At 43.0% G+C, this 21,835-nt stretch overlaps 2 protein-coding genes across 3 annotated transcripts; both read left to right on the top strand.

Moving 5' to 3' along the window:
• Positions 1–2,157: 2,157 nt before the first annotated feature.
• On the top strand, positions 2,158–10,333 carry pias4a (protein inhibitor of activated STAT, 4a). 2 transcript variants are annotated; one of them, XM_080832101.1, is made up of 11 exons: positions 2,158–2,201; positions 3,202–3,592; positions 4,084–4,168; positions 4,457–4,498; positions 4,844–4,934; positions 5,713–5,841; positions 5,999–6,104; positions 6,258–6,331; positions 7,062–7,222; positions 8,023–8,174; positions 9,774–10,333. In XM_080832101.1, the coding sequence occupies exons 1-11, from the start codon at positions 2,175–2,177 to the stop codon at positions 10,025–10,027; spliced, it is 1,512 nt and encodes a 503-aa protein (XP_080688227.1). In that variant the 5' UTR covers positions 2,158–2,174; the 3' UTR covers positions 10,028–10,333. The 2 variants fall into 2 exon arrangements, 1 of the variants encoding a protein (XP_080688227.1); XR_013968510.1 differs by having other exon boundaries at positions 2,175–2,201; positions 8,023–8,505; positions 9,774–9,875.
• Positions 10,334–13,747: 3,414 nt separating this feature from the next.
• On the top strand, positions 13,748–20,994 carry map2k2a (mitogen-activated protein kinase kinase 2a). Its single transcript, XM_080832104.1, has 11 exons — positions 13,748–14,449; positions 14,737–14,947; positions 15,061–15,207; positions 15,440–15,517; positions 15,751–15,802; positions 18,275–18,399; positions 18,686–18,899; positions 19,328–19,392; positions 19,550–19,611; positions 19,998–20,043; positions 20,256–20,994. Exons 1-11 carry the CDS (start codon positions 14,367–14,369, stop codon positions 20,364–20,366), a joined length of 1,194 nt encoding a protein of 397 aa, XP_080688230.1. The 5' UTR covers positions 13,748–14,366; the 3' UTR covers positions 20,367–20,994.
• Positions 20,995–21,835: the final 841 nt, after the last annotated feature.

Genomic DNA, 21,835 nt, shown 5'->3' with positions numbered 1-21,835 from the left:
GGTGAGATTAAATAATAAATAAAATAAAACAATTTTACATTCACTATAATAATTACACACTATGACACCAACAGAAAAATCAGCACAAAATATAAGTGAACAGTTGTATTACATTGTTTGAAATTATACATTTTGGGTTTCAGTTTCTTCATTTGACAAAAATGTGTTATTGTGTAGGGCAACATATCAGTAAAGTCAATGTAGGTTTTGCTTCGAAAAAGCCTGAATATTTGATTACTGACATGCAACATCTATGGTATTTAATCAGTGTCCCCTGCTATTATTCATGTCATGTGTATCTGTCTATCTATCCATCTATAGAAGATGGCATGTATTGTTACATTGTAATGAACTTTTAATGTTTTAACCCTTTAAAAAGGCAGATGTTTGGATACAGCTAGCTCTGCTTTGAACATCCAGCTTTTGGACAATAACATAATCCAAGCCTGGCCATTATATGCTATGTTCTCAGTTTGTCTCTCATCTGTCTCCCTCCCCTACAAAACAAACTAGATAAAATGTAGGTTATTTAGGTCTTGGTTAAGGTTATAAAATACAATGTATACATTTATAAAAAGTTATTAGTATTACATTAATACAATAAGATGAACACTATTAAAGGTAAAAACACATTCTAATTTATAGCTGATTGTCATCAGAGACTTGCCTTTCTTTGCAAGACATTAAGTTTCTCGTAATTAGAGGTTTGCAGAATGACCAGCCAGGTATAACATGTCACTTTTTGTAGCTGTGCTTATGCAAATGTTCTCATTACGACACTTAACGTCTGAGAGGCAATTAAGAACGAAAATAGCCTAAACAAATATGGCTAGTACCAGTTTACATGGGTTCATGCAAACTATGCCACCGCCAGTAGGCTACAACGTTTTAAAGCAATTTTTATTTGACAAGATAAAACATAATAAACTAAAACACTGTTATGAAATTACGGGACGTTGAGTAGGCTATACGTCTATTATTTGCCTTTTTTGAGGAGGAACTCGTTCGGTCATAAAAAGTCGTCTGTCTTGTTACCTCGAGTCGAGTCTTGACGCCCACATGTCATGAAAGAAGTCGACCCTCAATTCCAAATAGTACACTATTCACGCGCCTTGTACGCCACCCTGTGTCGGAACGATGTAGTCAAACTCAACAGTAATAGACAGCTTGGTATAGCCTATGTAAATTAAACAAGGCTACTTGGATGACAAAGAATATCGCAAGTTTTTAAAGCGCACTAAGACAATGAAAAAATAAGCATAGGAAATGAAGCATATTGAGACATTGGGCCTTACACAATATGCTTATTTAATATTGTAATTAGTGTACTTAACATAATTTAACTGTGACACTGACAAGACAATATAAATGTTCAGAGCTGAAATGGTCATAATTTGTTTATGTCCAAATACACAATATACCCCTAAAATCAGGACTGCGCTCTTTCCCTCCTTGCATTATTAAACAAATTGATCCTGCGTGTGTGTCTAAAGCACTGTTCCCCTCCCCCACTCCTCATCTAACATGTAAAACCCGGAATGGATTTCACTGAGGATTCTACCAGTTTGGTGCGTTACTATTTCAGGCTTCCAATAACATAATTCTTTGTACAAGGTCTTAGAATATGCTGTCCTGCATAGCTGGGCAGCTAATCTTTCAGTACTTTAACAAGAAATGATCAGAAATGCATTTGTTTTAAAGAAACAGGCTCGTTTTAGACAATGCATTCCGTTCCCACAACATGGTTTTATGTACTATACGTAATGGATTTTAGTACGCGGACCGGATTTAACAAGGCCATGCGTTCCCTTCCATTTAAAACCGTATGATTTCCTAGCCAAAGCTATTTACAGCAGAAAAGTTGATAATTTCAGTTTTTTCTCGAGACTATTAAACTCAGTTGAGCGTCTGGTCCAATTATATTGACCAGACATATATTTACGTTACAGTGAGGCCTATTCATGGGAGAAGACCTGTGTCAAAGTGTTTCTTTTTTAAGTGTACTGTCAGTTTAAATTGTTATGGCCACGCCTTTTTAAAGAAGACCTTCTTGTTTTTTTTGAAGGAAAAGCTCGCTGATAGGACGCACACAGAGACCTAAAAGAAGCTCCTCCGGTTTTCATTGGACTATGTCGGCCTTGCGCCTCGGGCTCTCGCGGGGCTGCAAAGCGAAGATGGCGGCCGAACAAGTCGAAGCGATGGTGAGTGAAGCTTCGTCCCCTGAAGTAGAAAGGAACTGGGTTGCATAAAATAGAGAGTTTATTTTCAGCAAACTTAGAGTCTGGCACAATTGATTGTTTGACTACCATAAGTGGCGGCAGTACATCGGTTAAGAGTAATCATAAATCTGCGCTGACAAATGCGTCTACACCGGGGCAAGAGACGCAGCTAAGCTAGCCTGCTATCTAGCTAAGAAGCGATAGAAAATGAATGATGAGACCATTAAAAACATTAGCTAGCAAGTAGCAAGCTAGCCTGCAGGCAGTAGGCGCGAAACTGCTGTTTGTGTGTCCACGTTTTTGTAAAAGCAGATATATATCTTTATGTGACGTATTCATTTGGACCAGGGGACATGTCAAGTTGGACAAGACCAAGTTGGAGAGACCACTGACAAGCACTGAGCACAGATAATCGTTTGCAAACACGATGGTGTAAACTAACACGCATTAAGTAGTGTTACGTTTTCGGGTTGGCTAACTGGTTAGCAAGCCTGCAAGCATGAACCCCTTACCGGTATCCTTAACAAGATGACATAGCAAGCGTATTGGTGGGATCTTAGCACCTGCATGTTTACAGTGTGCTGGGGGTTCCAAGGCCATGTGGTTGAAAGTAGTGGTAGTCACCCTGCATTACATCTACCTGTTTAATTGTTTCTTTTCACTCACTCATAAACATAACGAGGAGCGACAGGTTAATACAAACAATGGCTGTTGTTTATATGATGCCCTGAACAGTGTCCCTACTGCTTTTTAAGTAAATCAGCCCATACATTCATTTAACTTTTCTTTGTTTTTATGTTGTTGCAGATTGCATAATCTTTTTACTCAAGAATGAATACCCTTGTGAATTCTTTATATATTGACAATGATTTGCCTTCTGGTATATTTGGCATCTTTGCCATACTGTATCAAAGCAGGTACATTTTAATAATTAACTTGAAGTTTTCAACATTTCTGTCCTTTGTGTCTGCTCTCTGCTTAGAATATGGTGAAGAGTTTCCGGGTGTCTGACCTGCAGACACTGCTGGCCTCCATGGGTCGCAGCAAGAGCGGGCTGAAACAGGACCTGGTGGTGCGGGCACTGAAGCTGGTGCAGTCCGAGTGCAGCCCGGAGCTGCTGAAGAGTGTGCGCCAGCTGTACGAGACACGCTTCCCTAAGACGTCGGGCTGGCTAGCGGCAAGGCGTCCGGAGGCTGTACCCGTCAACTACTCGTCTATCGGCTCGTCGACAAGGAGCATGCCGCAGACTCAGAGCGCAGACTACCTCAACGGCAGCATCTCCAAGCAGCCAGCCGCCCCTGCGGCCGAGGTCAAGCTTGTGTCGTTGCCCTTCTACCAGACCCTGGAGACACTGTTGCCCCCCACAGAGCTAAGTGAGTGGAAGTTGAAGCCTCTCTATGCCCCTTGATGAAGGTTAAGAGCAGCCTGGAGAATGGAGATATGTTGTCCGAAGCAATGGCTTTGTTACAGGCAATCTGCTGTCATATCTGTTAAGATCTTGAAAAAAAGCGATGTGGAAGTCGTTAAAGTGGCACTTCATAGATAATCCAGTACCAGGCTGCCATCAGATTAGGACATATTTGCCTGACAGTAATGCCTTTCAGTACCTGGGACTCTTTGAGAGAAGTGATGTCTTTCATTCCAGGGATTTATCGAAGCTAGTGTCTCCATGCTCATGGAGGACCAGCTTTATTAGCCACGGTGTATAAGGGACCCATACATTGTTCTCACCCAGTAGTGAAAGTGTTTTGAACTCTAAAGATCAGCAGCTATTTGTAGACTGCTTTTTGACATGCATGGACTAGGCCTGTGTAAGACTTCTCAGTGTATTGGTTTGAACTCTTCAAAACATCTTTCTTTACAGTTGCCCAGAATAATGAGAAACTGCAGGACAGTCAATGCATATTTGAACTGACACAAAGTCAAGTGGATCAGGTCAGAAACTCCAGGTAAGTTTTACTCGCTTCATCAGGCTTTAGGAATATAAACAAAAGCAATGCTATATAGATTAGAGAAATTCTATCATGACTGGCTGGAGTTATTTCCAGAAACAATTGATTTAAGCTTTGTTCAATTTAAGTGATATTTCCTGTATGCACATGAGTTACCCTAGCACTGAAGCAAGATAAAAGCTGCAGAATAATATAATAATAATATAACTTGAAATATCTTGCTTTATTGCTAGTGATATTTCTTTGTTGTTAACATCACAAATCTGGTATGTCTCCCCCATACAGTGAACATCGCCCGGGCATAAAGTCTGTCCAGGTGGTTCTCAGGTATGTTTCTCAGAGCAATACAGGAAGGATCAGATGCATGCTTCTGTCTTCATCAAACCTGCTGTTGTCTTATTCCGCCGCATCACTGTAATATGAAAGTTATGTATTCTAAATGTTCTAAAGGTGGTTCACCGTATCACTGTAATATTCAAGTTATGTATTCTAAATGTTCTGAAAGTGTTAAGCTCATGGTTGTGAAGGTCTCTCCTAAGCTTCATCACTGAGAACAGCATGTAACAACATGTCCCCCTAAAAATGAGCCAGGCCTGGAAGAAGGGTGTTGTGACATATTTGTGATGTGTTATAACAGGCACTAAGTCCAGTGTTGGTTTCCCCCCCCCCTAGAATCTGTTATACAGACTCCATTGGTGTTCAAGAAGATCAGTACCCACCTAATATTGCTGTGAGGGTCAACCAGTCCTTCTGTCACGTACCAGTAAGTGCTCGTCTAGATAAACAACATATCAGTGCAGAGACACACACACACACACACACACACACACACACACATTTAAATTATTTATTTGAATCCACCAATCATATTCTGTTACAGAAATACGTACCAGTAAGTGCTCGTCTAGATAAACGACATATCAGTGCGGAGACACACACACACACACACATTTCAATTATTTATTTGAATCCACCAATCATATTCTGTTACAGAAATGATTCAAACATTTTTCAGAGGTTGAATACAGCTTAGTGACTCATGGGTACAGAGCAGAACTTTGCTAGTTGTTTAGATTGTCTCTTACTTAGTCCTGCCAGTCGTAGCCCACTGACCGAAAGCTTATGGACATTCCCCAGACTTCCAAATATCAATCCTACCAGATTACATGTATAGCCTAGGTCTCTCATCTTAGCAACAATGGGCTGGTATTTGGTCAACTTGTCAAGGAAGGCTATGTCCATGTAGAGGTCATAGACACAGGCTACCTCACGGACTACTACCTCCCTTTTAACCTTGTCCAAGAAAACAACATCAGGGGTTAGGGAGGTTGCAGAACATATCATCAGAGCTGACACACACACACACACACACACACACACAGTACATAGACTTTTATCCCTGTCACTTAAAAGGCTCATATTTGAGTCTCAAAAAGACTGTTTCCAAGTACTCTAGATATAACGTGGTAGCTAATTGTAGAAATAATACTTGACAGGGGTTTGTTGCCAGGTTCACCATAGTGTGTGTTTGTGCCTCACAGGGTTACTACCCTTCTAATAAACCAGGCGTGGAGCCGCGTCGTCCCTGCCGCCCCGTCAACATCACCCCCTGGTTGCATCTCTCCACCACCACCAACAGAGTCACCATCACGTGGGGCAACTTTGGCAAGGTTAGTGACTCTGAGTATAATGGAGCACTCACAAGTTTAATATGTGGTTGATGTATTAGATCTCATAGGGTCAACCTTCAGTCACAAGTGTGTTTCTGAACAGATCGCCAGTCTGTTTGAGTCTTATGCCTCTGTTTTCCTGTATGTGTGTGTCTAGCGCTATTCGGTGGCTATATATCTTGTGAGGGTCTTCACGTCAGCAGAACTCTTCAATCAGCTCAAGCACTGCTCAGTGGAGAGTGCCGAACGATGTCGCGAGCGCAGTAGGTCTTTTCTTTTCTCTCTCGGTCTCTCTCTTACCTGAGAACCAGAACTTTTTGTTGAGATGAGGAAGGTAAATCAGATTTACCTGCTTCCTAAAACCTTAATGGTAATGCTTTTGTAATGCTGTTTGCTGTTGTGTGTTCTACTTCCAGTCCAAGACAAGTTGCGCTTTGATCCTGAGAGTGAGATCGCCACCACGGGGCTGCGAGTGTCCCTGATTTGTCCAGTAAGTTTCTATTAACGTGGATAAAGTGCTTTGAACTTTGGCTTCATTCATTTGGCCAGTGAATGAACAAAATAAATGTAGTCCCTCATTCTCCCAAGTGGTCTCGCCACAATTAATTATATGGGTAAATAACAAGTTATCTGGAGAACTTTCGAAAACTGTCGATCGATACAGCGATGCCAAGTATCTCAATTAATTCATTTAATATTATAATTGTTATTTTGTTTTGTATTTTTATATACATGTACTCTGATAACATTGCTTCTGAAGCCTGCAAGATGGCACGAAATCTCGTTTTTCTCTTACATCGCGCTGGATATTAGAGAAGAAGTCAGTCACTCAAGAACAAATTGACCACGCCAAGATGGCTGCAGAGACTCTCATACGAGAAGTAAATCACAACCACTAGACTTGGCCGCTTCAAGTTGTATTTGCCAAGAGTTATTTCCCTCCGGCTCGGCCAATATTCTTCGGATAACGGGATACTTGCTCTAGGGTCAGCATTGTGTGCAACATTATAAGGACATTTTTGTACCACATTCCTCCTTTAACTTAACTCATTTTATGTAATGCGTTTTTCTCATATAGATTGTAAGATAATGGCCCCAAAGGCACTAATGACGTGCTCTGGCCAGACTGACATTAGTAAATAGCTTTGATGCCATCTAGCTTATTGACCTGTTCCCCATCAGTTCGTAAGTATACACCAACTGTGCTTGTCTCTCCATAGCTGGTAAAGATGCGTTTGGGGGTGCCGTGCCGGGTGCTCACCTGTGCGCACTTGCAGTGTTTCGATGCCGTCTTCTTCCTGCAAATGAACGAGAAGAAGCCCACCTGGACCTGTCCAGTCTGCGACAAGCCAGCGCCCTTTGAGCTGCTCACCATTGATGGGTAATGTCCGAGGAGTGGTAGCTATGTCTGTGTGCACATCAAGGACAGTGGATGACATTAAAAGTGGGTCATATTTGCAAGGGCACTGTCAACTTTTAGGGGTTTTCCTGCATAGGGAGATTTTCTTGCAGTCTGGAGTTTGCAGACCACATTTCCCACCTGTCACTTTGGTCTGGACACCTATGATATGGATTCCTTTGGCTTAGCAGTTTTTCAAACAAGATGATAATTAATCAGGACGTAAACGGCTCTGTTCAAGCTCACTTGATTTCAGTGAGCAGTTACATGCCAAGCTAAGCAGCGCTGCAAGTAAATAAAACATAATTACCCTTTTGGGTTCACACCATATTTGACATATGTCGCCATTATCTTAACCACTGCTGATTTACCTGTTAGAGAATGTACTGAGAATATGCAGAAAAAGCCCAAAAGGTTGTACCAAAACTAAGATGGATGTGCAAGCCCTGCAGATATGATGACCTTAAAGGGAGATTTCAGGATTTTTCAACCTGGGCCCTATTTTAATGTCTTTGGGTCCTAAAACCGAAAGAGTCCCTTTAAATTAGGTTTAGCATGTCTATGTCTCTGAACACTGAATCTGCTGAACAGACCTGTTTTTTTTTCAACCGCTGCTTTTGCATGGATGTTATTTGGCTGTAATACAGTTGAATCAGCTTTAAATATACCATAGTGTCGTATTTTTAGCATTCACTGCTAACGTCTCATATATCAGAATTCCCCTTCCTGCTGTAATGAAACATTGAGAGCGGTGGCTTACCGCGACTGCCCTATGCCTCCAGGTTGCTCTCTGAGATCTTAAAGGAAACAGAAGAGGAGGTGGAGGAAATCGAATATGAGACCGACGGCTCCTGGAGACCCATCCGAGACGAGAGGGACAAGGACAGGGAGCGGGAGCGCAGCAACACGCCTGTCTACCCCCTTGTGGACATTTGTAAGCGCTCTCATTCTCTTGGGCAGGAGGGCAGTGCAATCCCAGTCTACTATAAACAAAATTCCTGGCCAGTTATTTTGTTTGAACTGATATGAAATGATATTCCAGATCTGTGTACCCAAGTGTCTCTACGATCTACTCTTGGTCAGTGACGGGTCAGGTTTCAGGAAGAGGTTGGAGAATGAGGCTTGCTGTGCTGAAATTACATTCCCCGTCTATAGGTCAGCATTGCACAGAGACTGTTCCCCTCGGTGGGATTTAATTAGTGACTACAGCTCTTAGAATACATTTTAGTTTTATCAAAGAGGTTTACCAAAAGAGGAATGTGCAGGTGAGTGGACATGGAGAGAGTGTTGCGGATGTTGGGCTACTTTTGCTAATGTGCAGTAGTTGATTGAATAAAGTTAAAGATGAATAGGACTTGGTGAATGAACAAATAGGCTACAACACTTTTTCCATCCTACGGTCATGAAAAACCTGGAAAAGTCATGGAATTTTAAAATGGTTATTTCCAGGCCTGGAAAAGTGCTTGAAAAAGATAAAATCCCAAGTTTTGGAAAAGTCATGGAAATGTGTTATATTCATATTTTCAAAGTTATTAACGCTCCCATCTCAGACTTTGCTGAAAAAAGTTCATATACTTCTTAATAGGTATAGTCCTAAATATTAGCGCTCTACTCCCAATGGTTTTGTCACATAAAACATTTTTAGCAACTAAGTTATGTGCATTTTCAGACGTGTTTTTAGCAGCTCTTTCTGAAGAGCCAGTTTCAAATTGCTATAACTAGAAAGTATTTAAGCTAGCTCCTTCAATAGGCTTTAAATCAGCTACCATTACTTGAATATGGACTTCCAAGTGTTTGACTTGAATTTGCGCGAAAATATTACTCCACGCTCTGTGGCACCATCTTTGAAGGCCTGTGGAAAGCTCAATGTTAAAGCTAGAGACTTGATATTATATCAAAAATCTGTGATTGTGTTCTGCATCATTTTCTTAAAAAATTTGGGATTTTTGTACACGCCCAGCATTCAATGGCTTTTGGAAGCATTTTAAAATGCACTAAGTTTATGACACAGATCTTAAACTTCATATTTTTGTATACTGTCTGCTCTGGAATTCTCATTGTTAGTTTAAACACTACATTTGATCACTTTTTCCTAGCCTGACGATGTCATACTCATAATTCTAGTCAGAATATGAGTCTGAGTCTTCTCCTTTGAGCTGTGATTATGGGGCGTGTTTCAACTAACCAGGAAAGAAAATGCCTCTTCGCTCAATTGGATACCTAGAACTAATCAGAGCAACGTAGTATGACCATCTGATACGATCAGACCGAACTTCCCGTCCAAATATTTCGTCAAAGAGTTCGGGCTGGTATCCAGGCTAACTTTTTCCCATATACACCGAGATTTTACTAAATGTTTGGTCATGGAAATTTGGTTTAAAGTCATGGAAAAGTCATGAAATCCATTGGTCAAAATGTGTATGAATGAACCCTGTGTATATATATATATATATATATACACACAATATGTGTGTGTTTTATCAATTGATTCTAGTGGCTATACTGTACTGATGGGTGTTTCCACTGGCCACAGGTGTCTCGGAGGTGAACGGACACTCTCCGGCCCACAGCAGCACCAGCCAATCGGCAAAGTCGGGATCGGGTGGGGCGTCGGCTACGTCAGCGTCGGGCGGGGGAGTGGTGGTAGATCTGACGCTGGACTCCTCCTCCGAAGAGGAAGCCGGCGGCGCGGGAGGAGACAGCTCCGACACAGACGACAGCCAGGACAGCCCCTCGCCCAAGAGAGGCCGATACAACTACGACAAGGACCTGGTGACGGCTTACTGAGCTGACCGAGATGGACGGACTTGCAAGACTGAGTAAAAGGTGTGGTGGAGGGGGGCGGCGAGAGGGGACAAGGCCTGATGTTTGGGCAAGGAATTTTAGAAAGTCCCTGAACACCCCCTCCCCCATCCCCCTCTTCACCCACCCTGTGCGGAGACACATATTCATACACACACACACACACACACACACACACACAACGCAGGCACACACCCCAATGCACACTCCTACATGCACTGTAAACCTCTGGGAGTGGTTGAGCTTCCTTTCCCTCTTCACCACTGGAAACCACAGGAGCAGCTCCCTGCCCCCCCCCCCCCCCCCCCCCCCTTTCCACACACACACCTCAAAAACAAACAAACAAACAAGCAAATGGTTTGTTCTCCCTTCCTCTGCTGTATCCTCCCTTTAAGAGACCACAAAGCGTCATCGACCATCCTTTGCCCTCCCACACTCATCCCCTTTCAATTTGTGGTGGACATGATGGTGTTGGTTCTCAGAAAGCTACACTAAGCATTAGAAACCGGCACTGTCCACCATCCTTGAGTGGAGAGACACCACCACCACCATCCCTCCATCTGTGACTGTTCAGAGGTCAGTGTGTAAGCAGCGACTCAAGTGTGGACTTGTGCATCATCTCCCAATCTTTTAGGCTTTATCTTCACTTTCTTTTGGGTTCTTAAATGTATCATTGTCACCATATTCCCACCCAGCCTAGTTATTACGATTCTCTTCAAGCCGTAGTAGCTAATAACCTACCTCAATTCAAACCACAAACTTGACCACAGATAGTCCTTAGAAAGCTTCGAGAGGTGACCTTTGCTCCCCTAAAACAAACAAACGCTGGATGAATGATGCTATTTTTCTCTCTTTTTTTATTTATTTTGGCCATCTTGTTTCCCAACTACCTAACTGTCAGCAGAGACCTAATTGGGCTCTGGGAGCTGTCCAAATTGAAGACAACCTTCCACCTGCAGTCCCTCTTGAACAAGAGAGTGAGTCATGGGTGAGATACATTTCTTCTAACTGAAGGCCTTTGATGATGTTGCCAACCGGGGGAGAGGTTAGGAGTTAATTAAAGTGTGTTTGTGTTCTTCTAATGACAAAGAGTTGTGTAAAATCTCAGTAGTTTTAGAATAGAATGTATGGGGTCGCAAAGTTCTTGACTCAGAGTTCTGGAACAGATGTTGAGATAGAGGAAGCAGAGCAAACCCTTCCAACATGGTTCAGTTGTGGTGGGTCTCCAAGGATGGTGAGTCGTTGAAGTTTGTGAAGTGATGTGTTGCATGGAAAAGGGCTGAAGATAACACAGCTTCACTGTCGTGGTGGGGGTGAGGAGAGTTTTTTTTTTTTTTTTTAAGGGGTGGGGACTTCAGGTGCATTTTGGTTTGAAACAGCAGGCCTCAGACAAAATGCAGGTGAGGGTCAAATGGCTGAAATGAGGTGTGTGTGTGTTTTTTTTGTTTGTTTTTTTTTAATTAAAGGAAAGCCCAACCAATAGTTGTTTTATCTTCTCGGGTGCAGAGTTGCGTGCCATGATGCACAACATACAGACTCGTTTTCTTTTAATTGATTCTTTGTCCAGTAAATGTATTTATTGACCATCACGGCTTTTTGATTCTTTTTTTTTTTTTTTTTTTTTTTTTTAAATGGCAGCAAGTATTATTTGCACATATGTGGCATTGGAGAGATTTTGGTGCCGTTTCTAAAGAATCACACTGAAGACAGTTGAAGGTGGTGCTCAGGCTTGTTCTGGGATTGAGTGAATCTGCTGTTTCTTTTCCCAGTATGGTCTCAGTTGAGGCTGCTTGCCATTTCTGTGATTATCTTGCTAGTTCCTAGGCCTTGTTGCTAAAACATTAGCATACCGATTACGATGATCATAACCTGCTCCGTTGTGGTGAGGTATGGTAGACAGCTATTTGAGACCAACATGAGTGTTTCCAGGACATGCAAGAATGAAAAGCTCTGGATTGTTATCATGGCCTGAATCTTTAAGTTATAAGCAGGTTTCAAGTTTGGTTTGACCTACAGAGGCACCCCTCTCAACTTTATCCAGTCTTTTCAGTTCAACTTCAAGCTCATTCTAAATGTGAATCACATGAGAGTTGGTGGGCCAATGTTTTTTAGGTTTTGAGGATTGTGATTTCCGAGGGTCTCACGGTCGGGATTTCTAAGGTTTGCAGTGGTAGTAGACAATGGCCCCAACGCTACATTTGAACCCAGGCGACTTGGACTGTAGAGGAGGGACTCAGGGATGAGTTGTGAAGTGCTTTCATTTGTCATTTTTGACTCATTCTTTGATTTATTTTGGTCACAGAACAGTTCTTCAGTGTTGAACATGCACTTCATCAATTTGCTAGACAAGACAAATCTGAACTGGATTTATATATGTACACAGTAGTGTTTTGGCTATGAAAATGACCATCTCTGATTTACTGATTTTGTTATTGTCCTCCTCTTAAGTACTGCTTTTCTTCAGTAGGCCTTCAGAGAGAAATACCGCTCTAGTTCCCACCATGTTTGCTTTCGCTGCATTCTAAAGCTGACTGAGCACAGACTTGAATAGACACTCTGTACTGTAAAACAACATTTGTTCGAAGTAATAACTGAATCAGCAAAATGAATTTAGAAGTAGGAAGGGATTTTAAGGGGCGTATCCGTGACAACTTGGTCTTCCATTTTGGTGGAATACTCATTTTGGGACACATTTGACTGAACACAAACGGTTACATCATCTGTTGTAGTTGATGACAGGATTTTTGTCAACATGGCCCATATCCCGAATGTTGCCCTTTTGTACACATACAAAAATACACTTGAGGAAGATTAAAGTATAGTTCTTGATCTGAAGTCAGTCTATTCAGAAGAAATCGACCAATGCGTTTTTTTGTCAGGATCCAGTAATTTCTTGAACATATAGCTCACCCTAGGCCCTTGCTGTGAGCCAGGAAACACATTTGGGAGTAATGATGAAAGTCGCCCATGGTTGAACTGAGACGGATAGGGCCTGGGGTCGTCGCAGACATGGAGACAAAGGAAGGATTAGAGAGTAAGGTCGTAATTTGTGGCATATCCCTTTTTCTTACAGTGCTAAAGGTAGCATGGGCAACGGCTTGCGAATCTTGATGTAAATGTTTTTGTTCGTTGTGTCTTTTTATATGTTCATATTAAAAGCCAATAAAAAACGAATAAATAATATTTTATCAAGTTTTGAATTGCCTCCAATCGTTGAAGAGGTCAAAAAGGATTACAGTTTAGAAATGACTTCTCAAAGCCACTTTACATGTCAGAAACTGTAAGAGCACGGGACACAGTGCCCAGTGTGGGGTCAGGAAATTGGAGCAAGAGATTGGGGAGAAGGGAACTGATTCCATTGTTTCTTGTTGAAATGGCTGAGAAATGTAATTTTCAGAAATCGTATTCTAACACCTGTCATTTATGTGTGCAATTGATTAAACTGATTTTAAAATCTAGAGTTTGTCTTGTTTGTCTTGATGCATGCTTAAAATGATCCCACCCGGGAACTTAACAAGAATATGAAGGGCAACTTTCAAGTACATCCAAAGCCCCCGTGGAAAATTTGCACCACTAGATGTCGCACGCTTACATTTTGGACCGTGTACTTGTACTGACCTGTCGCGATAATTCATGCAAGTCATTTCTGGTATTTAATCTTCATCTCGCGAGATACATCAAGCTTCCTTTTGGGTTTGTGGCTTCTTCCTGTACCGGAATTTCTACCGAATATTGTGAAACCCTGAGTGTTCAAACCACGCACCCCTCCTATTTCTTTGGATAGTCAGCAGTCGTTCCCCTAAACGTGCAAGGGTCTGAGAAAGGTGCCACCAGCTAATAATGTTGATGCACATGTCTACGTGAGAGCTGAGAGACACCACGTCTGCCTTGCGTCGAGCAAAGCACGATTTTCGCTTGGGATCGAGGGCAGATAGACATTTCAGTGATGTATTTTGCACAATTATTACTACATGTGGTACAGTATATTGCTGCTTAATTCATGTTCGGACTGTCCATTTAAGACTTAAATGCGTTCCTGTTGTGAGGAGGAAGCGCCTAGCTGTCAAGCCACTGGAAACTAGCCTGAAATGAGTACTGCCCATGATATATTTGTCCAATTGAGCAGCAGCTAGCTAGCTAGCTACAGTTACCTATCTCGCAGTTAGTCACTGAACATTGTTTTTGTCATAACTTAAGTACCCCTGGCATTCGCTATTTCTCGGTGTACGTACGCTAATTCGGTTGTGTACTATCGTTTTTAATTGGGTCTAAGTGAAGACTCGTGTTTGCGCGCTAGATATTCGAATTAAACCGTATTATCAGCATGGCTCCAAAAAAGAGACCTGGCCCCATAATCATAACACCTGCTGGAGAGGGGCAATCGACTTCAACCAATGCAGCAATTGAGTGAGTGAGCAGTTTTTATGTCATTTCTTGTTTTCGTTAACTTTTATGTACTGTACCTATCAACTGCCGAAACAGACGTGAGGTGTGAGTTCAATGCCTTTTATGGAACTAGTAAAGGATTCGGAACTGTAGTCAGTAGATCATCTTGTACAAATCCAGCATTTTTACTAAAACTAATCTTGCTTATGAATAGTAACGTATGATATGTGTAACACATCATGTCACATTTGCATATGCAAACTATGTAAACATATTGTAACCCCTTTGTGTCTATGTGCCTTACATAGGACCAGTCTAGTAGACTTACCGAAAATGTTAGGTGAATTGGACTTAGATGAGCAACAGAGGAAGCGCTTGGAGGCTTTCCTTACCCAGAAAGCAAAGGTGGGCGAGCTCAAAGAAGACGACTTCCACCCCATCTGTGAGCTCGGTGCTGGCAACGGTGGAGTGGTCCACAAAGTCCGTCACAAACCCTCTGGACTAGTCATGGCTAGGAAGGTGAATAAAAGATTTACAACCTGTTGTTTGTTGACCTGGTAATGAATGGTTGGTAGCAGCAGGAAGCAAAGTTATAACGTGTCTTAACGGATATAATTTCATTTGTGGAATAGCTTATCCATTTAGAAATCAAACCAGCGATCAGGAATCAGATCATCAGAGAACTTCAAGTGCTGCACGAATGTAACTCCCCCTACATAGTGGGCTTCTATGGGGCTTTCTACAGTGATGGCGAGATCAGCATCTGCATGGAACACATGGTGAGAGAATAGGAAATAAAAACAACAATGAGTGTCTCATGTATTTTCAGTGGTGTCCCTCTCGATGATAAATCTGTTCTTTTATGTCACACATACCAAGAGCCGCCACTGGTTTCGAATAACCTAAAGTTTGTGAAACTCAGTCAGACCTCTGCTCATCATATTAGCCAGGTCTTCTAGTGATGTGATGTTCAGAATGGCTCTAAAGAGGGTATTTTCATTCAATCACTAGGATGGAGGATCACTTGACCAGGTGCTGAAAGAAGCTAAGAGAGTTCCGGAAGAAATACTTGGGAAAGTCAGCATAGCTGTGAGTACCGGTAGTCATTTCTGAATTGTCCCTGACATCTCGTAGCCTGTATGTTTCAGCATAGGAGGAGGATGAATTGGTAAAGAAAATATGGTATATGCCTAAATGTAGCTGTAAAACTACAATTTGGTGAGTTTTAAAGTATCATTTTAAACTTTTTAGTATAATGGAAACGTATGCTTATGGTATTGAAATATAACTGAAACCTGTTTCTCTGTTCTTTTGTTTTACAGGTACTTAGAGGACTTGCTTATCTGCGGGAGAAGCATCAAATAATGCATAGAGGTAAGGGTGGAATTAGAGGAATTTTCAAAAGTACTGTTATGGAATAGACTTTTTTGTCTTTGATAGTATTCCTGCTTAGTCAGGGTAGATATATGATGAGATAAAGATCGCAACGGTTACGCCACTTACGCAACAACCATGTGCAGGAAAGGCTAGTTCTTAGAACCTTCACAAGGATGTTGTGTATCGGATGCCTTGTGGGTTGCTGAAATACTGTAGCATTCGTTGAGAGGAGGCCAGTAGCACATGCGTTCAAGCTGGAAGATTGAGGATGAAAGGGGCAGTGTTTGGCTCTAAGGTCAAAGGGCACTGGTGGTGCAGGAGCAGAGGGTTACTGACAGGTATGTCACTCATTGATAAGGCAGTGGTGAAATTCATTGGTTATAGGACAGCTATGAATTAGCCGAGAGGAATAACAGTAGACCTATAGACAGTTGGGACAGCAGAGCAGATAAGTGACAGTTTAGTTTAGTGTCACATAGCCAGAAAACTGGACGGAATGGGGACTAAATCTACAGGGTTCCCATGGTCATGGAAATCCTGGCAAAGTCATGGAATATTTAAATCACATTTTCCAGGCCTGGAAAATTCATGAAATTCAGTAAATTCATGGACAGTTTTGGAAAGGTCATGGAATTTGATTTTATAGTATGTAGGTGTTATTAATTGACTTGTGTGATACAGTTTTCACTAGAATTAACATATTCTAAATATCCTATTAGAAAATGAATGGAAAAGGTTGTTATTTAATTTTCAATAAATAATCAAGCCTTACGTGGAGTAAAGTATACCATGTTGTTTGTGAAAGGTTGTGAAAGTCATGGAACTTTCATTAAGGATCCTTAAAAAAAAGTCATGAGAAGGTTTGGAAATGTTAAGGTCAATACAAATAGTTGGATTTGAATGTTGAAGGATTCACTCTGCAGAATTCAATCTGCCATGTGCACAGTTTAAGGTTATTTAAAAGTTAATAAGTAAATGGCCTCTAGTGAGAACATGCCAACCGCTCATTGCTGCCATTAGACGTGTTTTACATTTACATTTAGTCATTTAGCAAATGCTTTTGTCCAAAGCGACGTACACTTCAGAGAACAATCAAGCTACGGGCAATAGGGACCTAGTGTAACAATAAATACTACTTTACATAAGAAATAGAAAAAAGAAATAGCTAAGAAAAACATGTGCAGGAATGTAACTGCTGTAAGTGCTAGTTAAGCACTAGTCAAAGCGCCAATTAGGAGGGGAGGTGGTCTCTGAAGAGTTGGGTCTTCAAAAGCTTCTTAAAGGTAGAGAGGTGGGGGGGGGAGCTGTGGCGCAAGCAGCAGCCCTGTACCATGAATGGGTCGGAATACCCATGGGGACCCGGTTCGAGTCCAACTCGCGGTCATTTCCCAATACCTCTCCCGATCTTTCTCCAGCTCACTTCCTGTCTCTCTGTACTGTCCTATCTGATTAAAGGCATAATAGCCCAAAAAACAAATCTTAAAAAATGTTTTTAAAAAAAGGTAGAGAGGGACGCCACTGCTCTGGTAGTGCTAGGCCGTTCGTTCCACCAACGTGGAACTACAAATGCAAAAAGTCTGTATTGCCGGACTGCCGTTTTGGGAGTGCGGTCTGGGTGGGTACTGGTCTGGGTACAGAGTAATATCACGTGTTAACGCCACTCGCCGACACAGGAGATGTGCTAGCCACTGACACTAGCTCTCAGGGGTCTTAGTCTCACACACACACACCCCCATACACACGGACACAGGCCTGAGGATGTTCTAGATTTGATTCTAGCGTGGGACTGCTTGTCACAACAAAGATTCGACCTAGAAGGCAGTGGCCAGTGTGAATGGGTAGGAGTGGAGTCAGCGGTGGAGGCCGGTGGCCAGGGGCCTGTGGCGCTGTGGTGGCAGGCTAGTGAGTGAAGAGCTGTCTGAGAGCCCAGGCAATAATTACAGCCTCTCAGATGTGATTACATGGTGGCCGCGCCCTGCAACCCCCTCCCTGCTTTTCTCCCTGTCTCATGCCATCTCTCTCTCTTTCTTTCTTTCTCTCTTTCTCTCTCTCTCTCTGTCTTTCTCACATTGACTTGTTTATTTCTGTCCTCTCACTCAAAAAAAAAAAAAGAGGGGAAAAAATTGGGAGGTGAGGCACTTTACTGTACATGTCAAAACAGAATTTAAATGAAAACATTTTCCTGCTACTGATTTCAAAACCAAGTGCAGGAAAAGAGAGAGCGGGCTCGTTCGGTGCTCGCCCAACTCGGAGCTTGCCAGAGCTCAGGTTGTCTGTAGCAAATTGTGAAACATTTTCAGCGGTAAGGCAGTGGGCCTGAGAGCATGTTGGCGCAGGCCATGGGGAAGGGCAGGTGGTGCTGGTGGGATCTGAATGCTTGTGAGGCTGGGTTGGGGGATGGGGGGGTTAGAGAATGCTGGCGCTCTCACTGGATACTCACCTGAGGCCCCGATTGCTCTTGCCACGCAGACGTCAAGCCATCCAACATCTTGGTGAACTCGCGAGGGGAGATCAAGCTGTGCGACTTCGGCGTGAGCGGCCAGCTCATCGACTCCATGGCCAACTCCTTCGTGGGAACCCGTTCCTACATGTCGGTGAGTCAGCTATGCCCCCTCCCCTTACCCCTCCGTACACACACACACACACACACACACACACACACACACACACACACACACATAGCCCTGCCAAAAACCTGAGCCCGTGCCCAGGAAACATACCGCGTGGTGCGGACATGGCCCCTGCCAGATCGGCGCCCACTCCTCTCCGGCACCTGGAGGGTGTGGTGCTCGGAGCTGGCTCTGCTTCTGGCTCCGGCCCGGTTTTTGGCAGCGCCTTAGCTGTGCATGTGACGTTGTTGCCGCCTTGTGCTCTCAACAGCCGGAGAGACTGCAGGGCACGCACTACTCTGTGCAGTCGGACGTGTGGAGCATGGGCCTGTCCCTGGTGGAGTTGGCCATCGGCCGTTTCCCCATCCCCCCGCCCGATTCCAAAGAGCTGGAGGCCATCTTTGGGCGGCCCATGTTGGACGAGGCCGGCGGAGAAACACTCAGCACCTCCCCGAGGCCCAAACCCCCGGGACGGCCAGTCAGCGGTGAGTCCACCCCTCAATGTCACAGATGTCCTTAACGGTTTAGTTAAAGGTGCAGTCTGGTGAATACCACTCCCCAATGTTGCCAAGGTCCTTAAAGGTTTAGTTAAAGGTGTGTTCCATGATTCTGGTGAATTGCATTCCCCAACGTTTCTGACGTCCTTTTTTTACTGCAATGGTTGATTGGCTGAAGTAGTGTATGGCTCGGTCTGGTGTACAAACACCAGAAGTTTAGTTTTTTCCCAATGATGAATGTGACAGAAATTGTATTGGATTAGAATTGCAGAATCCAACTTTAAAGTGAATCAGCCAGCATGAAACATCCTGCATTCACTCATTGGAAGTGATGCAGGGCACAAATAGAGGGCTTTTACTGTTCTTTGGGGCGGGGGTGTAACTCTGCTCATACATGTGACCATCTGCTCCCACAGGACACGGGATGGACAGTCGTCCGGCGATGGCTATATTTGAACTACTGGACTACATCGTCAATGAGGTCAGAAAAAAACTGCTGATGGTGCAGCCCCCTTTTTCTCTTCTGTGCTGTTTTTTTTTCCTGTTTTCTCTCCTCTTTTGCGCAGTCCCCTCTGCGGTCCACAGTTACTCTTTCTCAAGTTGTGTCCCTCTTCTTTACCCCCCCGTGTCCCCTGCAGCCTCCGCCCAGGCTGCCGCATGGTGTCTACACCTCCGACTTCCAGGAGTTTGTGAATAAATGGTGAGTTGAGTTGAGTACTCACTCATGATGCTATACAAAGCTGCGTTTCAAGAGTACGTGTGTGTGTGTTTGTGTGTGTCTGTGTTTGTGTTTGTGTGTGTGTGAGCGTGAGCGTGTGGAAACAAGTACAGACAAGTAGCGCATCAAGTAAATGAGAGCCGTAACCTCCTATGGGTCAGATCTTTCAAGACAAGTGTTTGTTTTTTTTTCTTTTTCTTTCTTTCATCCTCCATTGGCCAGGGGAGTTTGGCGTGTTCTAGACGGAGGTCTACGAGATTTAGGCAACCCTTGCTTGTCAGCTAGTCTGTATTTTTCATGCATTGAAGTTCAAGTGGAGGCTGAAAGAGCAATTGGTTTAAAAAGCTTGACTATGTTTGTGTTCCCAGCCTCATGAAGAATCCTGCAGACAGAGCAGACCTGAAGATGCTCATGGTAAGTGCTGATGATGGCTTTCTGCGCACTTATCCTTCCCTTTCAAAGATGCGCGTCTGGGAATCTTCTCCCTAACGTGTCTTCATTTGCATGTCGATTGTGAAAATTGTCCCAAACCAACCACAGCTGTTTTTTTTTAGTTTGTGTCAGAATTGAGGGAGTTTGGTTTATGCATCTGAAATGACTTACTGTCTTTGCCCTTGCCTGTTCAGAGTCACACATTCATCAAGCGTGCCGAGGTGGAGAAGGTGGACTTCGCCGGCTGGCTCTGCAAAACCATGGGCCTCAACCAACCCAGCACTCCAACACGCTGTGCCGAATGACCAACCTTCTTCTCATTCTCCTGATTGCTTCACACGTTTCTGATCCCTTTGCTTTCTCTGTGCAACACACACACACACCCACACACCCTTTTGCAGTTTTTCATTTTACTTCTCGTACTGGCATCTATGCAGATGCATTGCGATGAATTAAGTCCATAGCACACCTTTTCATTAATCTCTCAATTTAATCTGAAAACGACAAATAAGAGATTTGCTTCTTTTTTTCTCTCTCCCATTTTTGTTTTTTCTGTGTTGTTGGCAGCGTTTTAGGTGGGCAAGTATGGACCGTATTGTTGACTGAGATCTAATATGGATGATTGTGAGTTAGTCATATCATGAATGTGAAATAGTCACCGTAACACCACTGTTTGGCAGCGGCATGTTGCTCTGTCATGTAAACAGCCATGGTGGAAGATGACCGTATCATTTTTTTTTTTTTTTTTTGCTGCTTTTGTTTGTTTCTTTGTTTGTTTGTTTTTGGCCTGTTCAATTTCAAACCAAAGATGGTACTGTTGTGAATGCAATCTGAACATGCCTGTGCGCTGTGATGGTGGTGGTGATCTCATGAATGTAGACTCATGGCCACTGTAGCTTTCCCTGGCATTCGGTTCCGTCCAGGGAAACAGGAGAGGTCTGTGGGGGTTGGAGGATGGGGGTGTGTGTGTGTGTGTGGGGGGGGGGGGGGGGGGGGTCACACAGTCTCCTTCATGGCTTCTGTGTGACAACTGCCAATATCATGAGATGTAAATGCTTTTAAGTCTTATACTTTTCACCTTAATCTAAAAAAAAAAAAAATTACTTATAAGTACAAAGCCTGATGTAACCATACTGTACTGTATTCAATTGTGGCATTTTGTGATGGAGGGGGAAACTCAAAGAGAACCTTGTGTTGTGTCTAGTCTCTCAAGCGAGGCCAAAGCATCAGTCACTTCTCTTGAATCTAAGGACGTGGTCATGTGCTTGTTTCCTTGCAGGCTGGCATGGTTAATTGTCTTGGTTCATTTACTCTTTAAAATCATGGTGGTTTATTTCGGTGTTTACGAAAGATGCCTGAATCTTATTTCTTATCTCTTTTGCCTGATTATCTTCTTTTTTGTTGTTGTTGATGTTGTTTGTTTCTTTTCTCTCAAAATGATTTGAGTAGAGGTCTACCAAACGCTTCCGTGACTAGTCCGAGTTGGCACTAGGTGAATTCATCGCTCCCTGAAGCGCTGTTGGCAGCTCTATAGGTGACGAAGCTGTTGTTTTTTGTTTGCCTGTTCTGTACTCTCTGGTATTCTCCGCTATCCTGTATTCTGCTCCGACAGAGAAAGAGGATTTATTTTAAAGTGAGATGAAAGCATTGCCACGTGTTTGTGTATGAAGCTAACACAACAGTGCGGAAGCACTGTCTCTGCAGTCTTAAAGGAATAGATTTTTTTTGACTGGTTTAGAGGAATTGGGGAAAGTCATTTTATTGTCACAAGAAA

Source organism: Sprattus sprattus (genome assembly GCF_963457725.1).
Source record: "Sprattus sprattus genome assembly, chromosome: 2".
NCBI classification, from domain to species: Eukaryota; Metazoa; Chordata; class Actinopteri; order Clupeiformes; family Clupeidae; genus Sprattus; species Sprattus sprattus.
Note: the sequence above shows the minus strand (reverse complement) of the source record. Positions and strands in the feature narration are given on the sequence as shown.